Genomic DNA, 12,796 nt, shown 5'->3' on the forward strand with positions numbered 1-12,796 from the left:
GGAGAATGGATACCAGCTGGTCATGAGGAATATTATGGAGCATAGGTATCGAGAGAGACAACATGCATCTTATTTCACATCACCATTCTCTGTCTGTTCTGTTTGTGAACAGTCCATAGTGGCTTATGGATGAATGGGAAATAGAAGCAATGTCAATTTAATCAAAGTTTTTAATTTTTGGTTTAATGTGAAAAATGTTGGAATACATGGTATGCATGATGTCAATTAATAAAACATATATCAAGTTTATTAAAGCACTGCATGACAACGTTTGTATCAGGCATTTCTCTACAATAATGAAAGGGAGATAGTTTATACGTTCAATTTAAGATATATAAGTATATTTTTTTATGTAATAAGAACAATAATGTTGTTGTTATTGTTGTTGTTGTTGTTGTCCTCTTACCTGCTGTGCCCAGTTGGACTGTTGTTTGTCCAGGGGTCCCGAGCGCCACGGTAAATGCCCGCACCTGAATAAGACACGACTTTATCAGCTTGTACAAATACATAGCCACGAACATCATAGAAGTGCATACTTCCTTTTAGTTTTGTGTGAATAAAAATGAATAATAAAATACAGCAACCCACACATTATGATTAACATGTGGTCACTGATCCACAACCTAAACATCTGATTCATCATAACCTGCACACCCATCACACAAGGTAAGTCCCTCTCAAAGGCAACATGCCATTGGTCTACATAAAAAAAATATATTTCTCAAATACCATGTAAGCCACAAGTTTCATCAGGGCGAACAAGAATTTGTGGTATTGTTAAAGAAGTTGGTAGTTTTGGTAGTTCTGTGAACTGTCCACAGTTATCTTTCCTTGTCTGAAACAAGACATAACGGTTGCTATCAAGTTTGAATTAGTTTGTTGCGTACTGAGAGGAAAAGATCCATTCATCGAGGAATATTTAGTTTTTTTCAGCAAAACTCACAGAAACAGTATAGAAGAAGCCGGCTCTGAGGCCAGTCAACTCCAGCCTCCGGCTGCTACTGTCAGCTTCCTTGCTTCCATTGTGTTTAGGCTGCAACAAAGACATGATCATCATCATCAATTCACAAGAAAACATCATTGAACATGACTACACTGAGTGAGTGAGTTGAGTTGAGTTTAAGGCCGATTTGAACAGTATTCCAGTTACATCACAGTGTGTCAGCTTGATGTGAGAGGAAAGCCCCAAGTGATGCAGACACCATTTACTGAGTCAGTGAGTTGAGTTGAGTTTAAGGCCGATTTGATCAGTATACCAGTTGCATCACAGTGTGTCAGCTTGATGTGGGAGGAAAGCCCCAAGTGGTGCAGACAAGAGATGTACCCACCCCATTGATTGATTGATCGTAACCGGAATAGGAGATGACGTAATGTTGGACCTCCCCATTCGTGTACTGAGGCTCGTTCCATGTGACCAGCACAGACGTCAGACTCATCGTCGTTACAGCATTCACGTTACGCACTTTGGATGGAGCTGGAAAAGACGAATACATGAAACATCATCAACCTCTATGGCGCATCATTTGTACAAAGTTTCCTTGCAGTTCCTTTGGATTGCTGTCAGCTTCCAATCCATCTTGCTGTCCAGAACCCACTTGCACAAAGCGATCTTAGCGCTAAGATGACCGTAACTCCCAAACTTTAACATAGGCTTACAATAGTCTTAGCACTAAGATCGCTTTGTGCAAGTGGGTCCAGAACCGACACCATTGCTGCTACACATCTGTCAGTGAGTTAGTGTTGCTCATAGCTGGCGTCAGCTATAGTCCAACTATATCAACACAGGCTGGAGTGAGTGAGTGAGTGAGTATGGTTTTACGCAGCTTTTAGCAATATTCCAGCAATATCACGGCGGGGGACACCAGAAATGGGCTTCACACATTGTACCAATGTCGGGAATCGAACCCGGGTCTTCGGCGTGATGAGCGAACGCTTTAACCACTGGGCTACCCGACCGCCCCTACACAGGCTGGAAATAATCACAGGCAGGTCCAGGAAAACCAGTAGTTGATGGCATGAGCAACCATCCAAGCGGTGACACACATTTACCCTCCAACCACATACATCTTACGTAAAGCACAGGGTATTGCAGACTTGACAGCCACAATACTAAACATGTGACCAGTCAAACGATATGAAGCAACACGACTGAATAGAAACATTCAAACCTTAATATATTTTGATCAAAACTTCCACTAACCAAGGTCACCTAAAGCATTTTACAAATCAGAGAATCACAATGTCATATTTTGTTCACAAAGATTAAGACAAAGACAAAACCATTGATTGTCTCCATGAACTTTCCATCAACATGGAAGAAAAATAAGGTGTGAAGGTATTTAAAAACTGAAAATTTTATTTCTTTTCATCTATGGATGTATTAACGTTCATTATCTGCAACTCATTTATTGCAGTATAACCAGAGGATAAAGCAAGCAACTCACCAGCCTCTTTGGTCCGTATTAAGAATGTCTGACTCTCGCTCTTGTCTCCAGCGACAGTGCGCACGGTGATGTTGTAGTTGGTGTAGGGCTGCAGGTTGCTGACCCTCACCTCATGTACCTGGGAGCTGTAGTTGTGGTTCCAGCACGTCGTTCCCCCGTTATCACACATAACAACAAACGCATCAGCGTTGCCATTCAGCTCCCCGAACTGGATCTTGATCTCATTGGACATTGAGGAGTGGGCGACAGGCACTGGGTTTGGTCCTTAAACAGAATTAAAGAATCCAGTACCCAAAATAAACAAATCCTGAATCTATCAGTGATCAGTGTTGCATCAACACCACAATGAGCTTTTCACAGGGTGTCAGATTAATGTTTGAGGAAGCCAAAACTACCTGGTCCTAAATGTTTATATGGGTAGGCACTACTGGTTATGTCCATCTAGTCTGGAGCTCCGTTATCTAGTCTGAAGACTAAAGGAGTACATAAAATACGTGGATTGTGACGATTAAACAAGACCCTCTAGATGATTACTAGTCCTGAACCAGTGTCCAAAAATACCTGGTCTTAAATGTTTATAAGGGTAGTCACCATTGGTTACGTCCATCTAGTCCGAAGACTAGAGGAGTACATAAATACCTAGATTGTGATGATTAATCAAGACCCTCTAGATGATTACTAGTCCCGAACTAGAGTCCGCGTCTGTCACTGTGTTTATTTCTGTGGTAAAACAATTTCTATCTTCAACTGTCAGTAAAATATTTTCTCATGAAACATATTTGCGTGTCTCAAGTAAGGCTGGTTACTTACTGGTCCTGATGGGAAGGAACTTTGGGTCACTGGTCATCCCACTGATTTCACTGACCGCCCGCACATTGTACAGTGTCCCCGCCACCAGGGTGGAGAACTTGACCACGCTGATGTTGTTCTTGGGGCGGAAGATGTCAGGCACAGTGGAGTTGACGGAGAAGCGGATGCCAGTGAAGATGTCGTCGCTGCTGGGGAGGCTGTAGGTAAAGACCACGGAGGAGTTGGTGGTCTGCTGGTCTGACTCACTCCACGCGATGTTCAGCAGGGGCTCTGTAGCAGGCAGACAAGGCAGTTCATGTAGTGCATGTATTCAGGCCTGACATCCAATACCCAAATGTACAGAGTTATTGACATAGCTAACTCCATGCAGTGCATGTCCGGTGTTGAGAGCTTCTACATATATACGTTACTCCGAACCTATGATCTGGGATTACCTGGGATTCACGTCAAATAAAATTATTAAGTGTCGGCTGTGAAAGGAGTGAGTATGGTTTTACGCCGCTTTTAGCAATATTCCAGCAATATCACGGCGGGGGACACCAGAAATGGGCTTCCTTTTGGCAATAGACTGTGAGAAAAATAATTGACTGGTGTGACTAGTGAGGAGTGGAGGTCACAAATTTTGTCCTGTCAGCAAAAAAAGGCAGTAACAACAAATATCAATGTATTCTGCATCCCAGCTACAGCTCATGGAGCAGGTGGTAGGAGTGAGTGAGTGAGTGAGTGAGTGAGTGAGTGAGTGAGTGAGTGAGGTTTTACGCCACTTTTAGCAATATTCCAGCAATATCACGGCGGGGGGACACCAGAAATGGGCTTCGGCTCTGAAAGGAAAGAGTTAAATGAAGCAAGTTGTAGACAAAACCGATTGTGTGAATCAACCAGTGCATTGACCAGTAACAATCCTCCAGTGTGTCATGCTACTTACTGACAGTGGTGTTGACAGACTTTGTGGCAGAGTCCTTCCCTTCAACAACAGCCATGACATGAAACTGGTACTTGGCGCCAGCTTTCAGACTATCCACCGTGTACTGGACCAGGGAGTTGGCACCAGGGGTCACATTGACGGCCGGGAGGGAGAAGGTGTCGTTGTAGGCACTGACTGACCAGGTCTGGACAAAGGTCTCCTCCTGCTGGTACGTCCAGCCCAGGGTCACGCTGGAGGTGGTGGTCAGCTCCAACATGATTGACAGGTCAGTTGGGGCCAGGGGAGCTGAAGTGGACAAAAACACACCTCTTACTGTCAGCTATGTCTTACTCTATAAACTTCTCGTCTCTTGAGATCCTTCTTGTATAATTATACAAAACTTATAGGAGTGGGTGAGTGAGTATGGTTTTACGCCCCTTTTAGCAATATTCCAGCAACATCACCAGTTAGGGTGGCCTCTTGCCGACGCGGCAATTCAATTCCCATAACTCTGTGTAGAAATTCAGTTTGGCCTGTTTTTGCATTTTTTTCCCTTTTTGTCATCAAAAAAGTATTAACTTAAATGAAGAAAGACACAAATAGTAACATACATTCATTATGATCACAGCAGGGGACACTAGAAATGGGCTTCACACATTGTACCCATGTAGGGAATCGAACCCGGGTCTTCGGCGTGACGAGTAAACGCTTAAACCACAAAGCTACCCCATCGCCCCTTATAGGAAGAACGATGGATGGTGTGATGCAGGCAACAGCTATCACAAGGACACAAAGGATAATAGTCTACACAACAGACTGCAGTCTACAATTTTTGCTGTTTCCAGTTACCATAACAACTCCATATCACCAACTAGAAGACATATCAGTATGTTCCTCAAGTCTACTGACCTATAACAGCTGTTTTAGTGGTCATTTCGCTGATCATATTACCACTGATGGCATACACTCGGATCTGGTACATTTCACCGGGAAACAGTCCAGGCAGAACCAGACGAGGTTCTGTAGTGTTCTGTTCAATGAAGGCAGTGGCAGAGTTCCGGAACACAGGTCTAAAGTCAACTCTGAACACGTCTTGTTTGCTGCCAGTTTGAGCTTCCCACTGTAGGCTGATGGTTGTCCTGTTTACCACTGCCTGTAGGGACGTCACTGGTTTAGGTGCTGGAATAAAGGAATGGACAAGTCATGAATCTATAAATTGTCAATGTTTTGTTGCTTAAGGCTGCACTCAGCAATTTTCCAACTATTTGACAGCGGTCTGTAAATAATCAATTCTGGACCAGACAATCCAGCGATTGACATTCTGAACATCGATCCACGCAATTGGGATATGATGACATGCATCAAACAAGTCAGCAAACCTGACCACCTGATCCCGTTAGTCGCCTCATCCAACAACAATAGACACCTTTTAAAGCAGCCTTAGAAATTGGCACTAGTCCTGTAGTCCTTGCCAAACTTGCCAATAGTTAAGGTATCCTAAGGACGAGTAGAAATTTGCCATTTTTAAGGGTTTGGCTAAATGTTATTATTATAAGGACAAGTGAACTAAATATGTTAGTTTCTACCCCTGTAAAGGCAAGCATGGGTTGCTGAAGACCTATTCTACCCCGAATCTTCATGGGTCAATTTGTCAATGAATCTACAAACTAGCAAGTATTTCCAATTAAGACAGTGTCACACGCTATTGTTGTTGCAATCAACTCTGAGCCAGGAATTCAATAGTAATGTGACTGCTAATCTTCTAGCACCTTACAACCAGCTTAGGTGGAATACTCCCCAGGGAGCTGAGAATGAAAATCTAGTTCACAGGGTAATAATGTAGCGTTCTGAGCATGCCTTAGGTGTGGATTTGGCGCATGATAAACATGCACTTTACCTACCTGTGGTTGCCGTCTGTGACCGTATTGCACTGTAGGCCACGTCAAGCTGGGGTACCGCCCGCACAGCCTTCACCGTCACATTGTAGGTGTACCCACTCAACAGCTGGGACAGGCTGAGCTCATATGATGTCTGTCCAGTGATGTAGGTAACTTCTGCCGACCGCTGCTGGTCACCAGCGCCATATTCAACCTGGAACAAACATTTTCCCATGTACATCGCATACGACGGTTGTGTCAAAATAAATATCATTCAGGCCTTATTAGTTTATCACATACTTGGTTTATTCATTTTTAAATAACCAAAGGATTGGTAATTGAAACAAAAATTCAATAGTTTCAATAAATGCCCTCTTAAAAGTTTTGTGAATCAGCTAACATTGAGACAATGTAAAATGACAGAAAATGCGGGTTTCTTACTCTATTCAACTTTGGTCTTTGCATTATGAAGACAAAAATGAAGGGAAAATCAAATCATATTCCAAATTTCGGAACTTTTTGTCTCGATCAGCGGATTCATTTGATGTGTCACTAACAGGTAGAAGAAAACGAAGAAAAAAAAATATTTCTGAAGTCAAAGAAAAGCAATACAAATTTTCCCATACACATACATAGCAGTTCATGTAATTGCAAAACCTAAATATATTTTAAACTAATTCCCAAATAAGCAAACTTACAATGAAGAAATTTTGTTGAGAAGGAACACTTAAATCCCATTTCACACTGAGAGACTCTTCATCAACAGGGGTCACAGCAAGATTGGCTACAGGTTCAGGTTCTGAAAGAAGATGAAATTAGACAATTATAAAAACAACATACTTGTCATCAGTTAAAAACAGCTAGTAGCTGATATACATCACTAGTGTGTTTGTTGCTTTACGTCACTAACCACAATATTCCAGCTATTTGAGAGTGACCTGTAAATAATTGAGTTTACCAAGGAAAACTTGTGACCTGAAGATGTCAGATATTCTGTAAAGATATTTTCTCTGTCCATTTGTTTGTTTGTCTGTTTGTTGTTTTAAGCATCACTCAGAAATATTCCAGCTATATGACGGCAGTCTGTAAATAGTCAAGTCTGGATCAGAAAATCCAGTGATTGACATCATGAGCATCGATCTACACAATTGGGATATGACGACATGCATCAACCAAGTCACCGAGTCTGATAGCCTGATCCCGTTAGTCGCATCTTATGACGAGCATGGGTTTCTAGAGACCAGGATGTTTACGGGGTTATATATATTTCTTAACAAACTAATGTCAGAGACATAGTAAGTGAAGACCACCTACCTGTGACTAAGGAAGAGAATATAGGGATGCCAACTTCTTTATTACGACGAACACGTTTCGGAATATATGCTCACTCCTTCACTCACCTGATGAAGGAGTAAGCATATACTCCGAAACGTTGTGTTCCTCATCATAAAGAAGTTGGCATCCATATATTCTCTTCCGTATGTGTACCACTTCTAAATGAGGTGAGGTGAGGTGAAATTGGGTTTAACGTCGCGTCCAAGATTATTGCACTTATATAGCGACGTGCATGCACGTGTATATGTGTGTGTGGCTACTTGTACTAGTCCGGACTGATGCCGATTTATAGTGCTAGCTCACTGAGATACCATGCCGCAGTTTAACATGAATACCCCACTCAGACACAGTATACTGACTCCGAGCCGACCAGTCCTTGTTTTAGCCCCTTAATGCCGAGCGCCAGACAGGGTAACAACAAGTACAATCTTTTAACGTCTTTTTGTATGACGCGGCCCGGGATCGAACCCTGGACCTTCCGCTCTCCGGGCGGACGCTCTACCACAAGACCACGGAGGCGGTCCACTTCTAAATGCCTTTCAAAGACCTACCTGTGACTGCCAAGATGTATGTGACCATTCCCCACACGATGCTGCCTGCCCTTTGTTTGACAGTGTTGATGCTGATGTTGTACATCTGTCCAGGGCTCAGACCCACAAACCAGAATGTTGTGTCTCCACTAGCAAATACAACACACAATATTAATTCAAATGAACAACAATAAATACCTTTCAGGTAGGGTAACACTTAAATTTAAAAGGAGGTCACTTCTTGAAGCATAGTTTTACCTCCCCCTATCTGTCCGCGTGAGGACCAAAGCCATGGATTCTCGAGTGGGTAAACGTCATTTAAATTATTTGCTGCATACAGATATATTATAGCTTCAACGTGGCAGCTAGGGCTGGGATGGGTAACTCGGGTACTCGGGTCGGGTGGGTACTGAGTAGGACCTGGGTACCCACAGGACTACCCGGACCCATGGTTAGTCACATGATTATATTGTTTAATGGCAAAACTCTATGGTTACACTATAAGTGACAAATGATCATATTTCTTTCCGACTATGCACACAATCTTTCTGACTTTATATGTTTCCATAAAGATAAAACTTCAGTCATCTTCAGTGTATGCATGACCAGATCGTTCTATACCTGTACTTTTGTCGACTTCATATTAGTCATTTCATTGGTCAGTCAAAATTTGCGAAAAGTCGTTTTGAAATGACCTGTAATGGGATGTCCTCAGATCCTTGTTTTGCAGAAATGAGAAGAAGACCTGATTTTAATGAGATTGACCAAGTCACCTCTTACGACCAGCATTGGTCCCTGAGGATCCTTTCTTACCCATAATCCCCAGGGTTACTTATCTGGACCTGGTAAACAGTGATGACTGCACAACTATTATCCATTTCAACAGGGTACAGTGGCACACAATCAGCTAGATTCCAGGGTCCAAAGCTTTGCCAACTGAGATGTTGAGTTTCCCTTGATATCAGTCAACCTTCCTTTGCCTTATTTATAACCCCTGTGATCCACTGCCCAATGTGTGACCAAAGTGTATGTACAGGACAAAATATCACAGCCTTTCCAGTTAGTTTGTTGGCACTCAGCAATATTCCAGCAATATGACACCGGTCTGTAAATAATCAAGTCTGGACCAGACAATCCAGTGATTGACATCATGAGCATCGATCCATGCAATTGGGATACGATGAAATGCATCAACCAAGTCAGTGAGGCTGATCGCATCTTACGACCAGCATGGGTTGCTGAAGATCTATCCTAACCCGGATCCTCATTGGATTGGAATAGCAAGCATAGTCGCCTTTTACGGCAAGCCTGGGTTTCTGAACACAGCCTTCAATCCGAAACATTCTCCCAGTAAACACTGGCTGTCCCCCATCCAGTCCCCCACCCTCAGTTGACCCCGACTTACATCCCCCGGGTGATGTTGGGCATGGGACCATCCTGTGGATCTATCACCAGATGGAAGAAATCAAAGTGTTGGCCCACTGGCGACGTCCAGTTGACATGGATAGCCGTTGTGTTGGCCTCAATCTTCTGCAGCGTGGCAACGGAGGTGGGGTCTGTCAAACGGAGGAACGGAGGTCAGGCACAACTTCATTACAGACTTAATCTGAATCTACGAGGATGAAGAAGAGGATAAGGAGGATGGTTTGTCTTGTAAAGGACATGTCTCATTGATTAGTTTCGGTTGACAAGTTCACAAATTATCAAAGATATTGTTTTCTCTGCTTTACAAAAAGCTTACACTGACATGTAATTCATCAAAAATGTATGCTTCTTTAAGGTATAAAACATAGCGCAATAAGAAAATAAATATATTTTCGTACCCTGCCACCATTTTGAATATTCTTCCACCAAATAATTTTACAAGTTATACAATACTTTTCACTCATAGTGATAGATAAACACACTGTACACAAGAGCTACAGTTCAAAGAGGACATCACACATAGATGCTCTGTACACATCAGAAAATAGTATGGGATTCAAAATAAGATTTGAAGCCATGCATAAGTTCTATGTCTGCAAAAATAAGTGGATTCCAGTTCCTAACTATATAACAAGCACATAGCAATGTTTGTCAAACAAAGTGTTCATTTGATGCAAACCAAGCTTGAAGAAAAAATATGACTTGTATGTTTGTTTGTTGTTTAAAGCCGCATTCAGCATATTCCAGGGATATGACTGCTGTTTGTAAATAATCTGGACCAGACAATCCAGTTATTGACATCATCGATCTACATAATTGGGATACGATGACATCTATCAACTCAGTCAGAAAGCTTGACCACCAAATCCCATTTCCCGCCTCTTATGACAAGCATGGGTTGCTGAAGACCAACCCGGAATCTTCACGGGTTAGACTAGTATTTTCAGTAGCGATTCTCAGCTCTTCATGAAGTTGTTTAAATGATGGAAAAAAGGAATAATCATTCTGTTAACTCGTAATATATTTTGCTAAAGTGAGCATCCAACAGCATCTAGAAGCAAAACAAGTCATATATAGTCAAAAAACAGGGTTCATACAAAATATAATCATTCAAATTCACCCAAGGCTTATTTCAGAATTTCTTGATGATTGTTTTTTCGGTATATAACATCTGCATATTACTCGCATGTGTTGGCCAGATCATAGTGGACATAGAGATCTGATAATGACTGTACTGACATGTGAAATAGAGGAAGGTCTCCACTTCCAACACATTATCAATGTAAGTAGACACAAATTATGGATAACAACTTAATGCTGTAAAGAGGACGTTTTGGTATAGATCCTTGTACCGTTGTCATGCAATGTCTTGCTTCACATCGGTATAAGGAAACGTTGCCTTCACAGTATTAAAGAAGTTGTTATCCATAAATTGTGTCTACTTTGTCATTCGTCAACTTCTATGTTATGCCTATTCAAACAATTCATTATCAATGTATGACGTTTGTTAATAAATCATTCAAGGATTCTGAAACACGCCTTGTCAGGTGAAACAGATATAGAGAAGAATAGATGTGAACACATGCAAGGGTGGGGAAGGCATCCTAAGATAAAAGGTCAAATCAAATCACAGGCAGATAGAGATCTATTTCTACATTTTGCATCTCCAGAAAAAAGATGCATTTCATAGTGCAGTGGAATTCCCAAATACCATCATTTCGTTTATAGGCAAAAAATGCCATCCAATTGCCAAAGTTAGAACAAAAGAGACATATTCAAATCAATCATTTCAATCCAAATTCAGAAAGGAACCACTCATTTGAGTTTTGTCAGGAACCAATCAAATTCAAATCTAGGAGAAATTCCATGACCAAAACCAACCAGCCAAATTTGAAAGTAAGTGAGAAACCATCCAATAGGATTCGGTTAGACAGATTCAAACCAAAATAAACCTACAGGTTGAAAAGTTTATTGTAGCTCCAGTGCTCATTAAACTGTCTTTGATTCCTCTACTGACTGCGTACAATGTGACGGAGTAATCCTTCCCTGGGTCAAGGTTATCTAGCATCAGGTCAAACTGATCACTGGGTAGTTCTCCCATGGCAGGGCTACCAAGGGGGAAATTATAAACGAAATAATCGTATGACGTCCCCGTGGGAGCGTCCCAGTTTATTATGACCTTTGTTGTGCCCCTCAAGGACACCCAGTAGTGGGTTATGGGAAAGGGTGCTGAAATGAAATAAGTCATCGGGTTGACAACACAGTTATCACAAATAATCATTTAGTAATTCACATAGAAACAAAAGCTCACAAAAGACATTTCAGCACACATCACCTAAACTTAACTCTTTTGAAGGACGATGAATGACACTGTTTTTCACCCAATTTTGATATCAGTACAACAAATGATGTGATCAAATAAGTTTATATATTAACAATTTGGTCATATAAAATCTGAATATTATTAAAGTCTTTTTTTACACAAATTTTGTATATTCTAAATTGTTTTGAAATATTTCAAAGAATCAATAATGCACAATTATAATGTATTAGAAGCGTCACAAAATGTTAGGAAGCAAACGATTCATCATCGCACAGGTTCTCACACAACACTCATGACATCTAACTGACGACGACAGGAGGCTATTCTTACTTGTCGTAACTTGTTGCTGAACTGGTGAGCTTTGCTCCATCCCCAGGTTGGTCACCACGGTTACGTTGTATGTCTGTCCCGCCTCAAGGATGGGGAAGGCGTAGTAGAAGTTGGTGGTCTGAGAGGTCATCACCTGGCTAGCGCCATCAGACTGGACAAGGATTACTGTGAAGTTGTCGTGTCTTCCTACCTCCGGGGGCAACCATGTGACGTCGATAGCAGTGGAGTTGAAGGCCGTCACATTCACCGCAGTGGGGGGGCGTGGTTCTGAGGATCATGAGTATCATCTCAGCTGCATTCTTTCCAATGAGCAATGAATTTGTGCTCTTGTAATCAGTTTGATTCTTGTTTAATGCCACACTCAGCAATATTCCAGCTATATGCAGCGAACTTAAATAATCACGACTGGACCCGACAATCCAGTGACTGATATTGTGAACGATCCACGTGGTCGGAGAACAATGATACGCAGCCAACCAAGTCACCGAACCTGGCCAGCATAGGCTACTGAAGATGTTTTCTAACCTGGGCCCACTTACACAAAGCGATCTTAGCGCTAAGATGATCGTAACTCCCATACTTTAACATAGGCTTACAATAGTCGTAGCGCTAAGATCGCTTTGTGCAAGTGGGCCCTGGAGTCCTGGCAGAGATTGTTATCAGTAGTTAGTGTATACAGGGCACCAAACTTGTATTAAAACATGAGAGATATATACTCACCGCCAAAAGAAACGCAAACCACAGAAGCATATAGAAAAGTATGTACTTTAAGAAGAGATGTTTCCAATGTGTACCAATTAATGACAAAACTGATAATC

At 41.8% G+C, this 12,796-nt stretch overlaps 1 protein-coding gene across 4 annotated transcripts in view; it reads right to left on the reverse strand.

The window, feature by feature from the left end:
- The window catches only part of LOC124150677 (receptor-type tyrosine-protein phosphatase beta-like), a 63,990-nt gene that overhangs the window by 17,109 nt on the left and 34,085 nt on the right, over positions 1-12,796 (reverse strand). For 3 of the 4 annotated variants that reach the window (XM_046522676.2, XM_046522677.2, XM_046522675.2), the window contains exons 10-22: positions 11,979-12,245; positions 11,282-11,554; positions 9,306-9,456; positions 7,922-8,049; positions 6,734-6,834; positions 6,060-6,249; positions 5,068-5,337; positions 4,180-4,464; positions 3,255-3,524; positions 2,445-2,708; positions 1,329-1,474; positions 944-1,033; positions 407-470 (exon numbers count right to left, since the gene is read on the reverse strand). In XM_046522676.2, the coding sequence (XP_046378632.2) occupies positions 407-470; positions 944-1,033; positions 1,329-1,474; positions 2,445-2,708; positions 3,255-3,524; positions 4,180-4,464; positions 5,068-5,337; positions 6,060-6,249; positions 6,734-6,834; positions 7,922-8,049; positions 9,306-9,456; positions 11,282-11,554; positions 11,979-12,245 (2,499 nt within the window). The remainder of the gene's footprint in view (positions 1-406; positions 471-943; positions 1,034-1,328; positions 1,475-2,444; positions 2,709-3,254; positions 3,525-4,179; positions 4,465-5,067; positions 5,338-6,059; positions 6,250-6,733; positions 6,835-7,921; positions 8,050-9,305; positions 9,457-11,281; positions 11,555-11,978; positions 12,246-12,796) is intronic. The other variant, XM_046522678.2, reaches the window with a different exon arrangement.

This window comes from Haliotis rufescens, unplaced genomic scaffold (genome assembly GCF_023055435.1).
Source record: "Haliotis rufescens isolate VD_foot unplaced genomic scaffold, xgHalRufe1.0.p SCAF_119, whole genome shotgun sequence".
Lineage (NCBI taxonomy): Eukaryota > Metazoa > Mollusca > Gastropoda > Lepetellida > Haliotidae > Haliotis > Haliotis rufescens.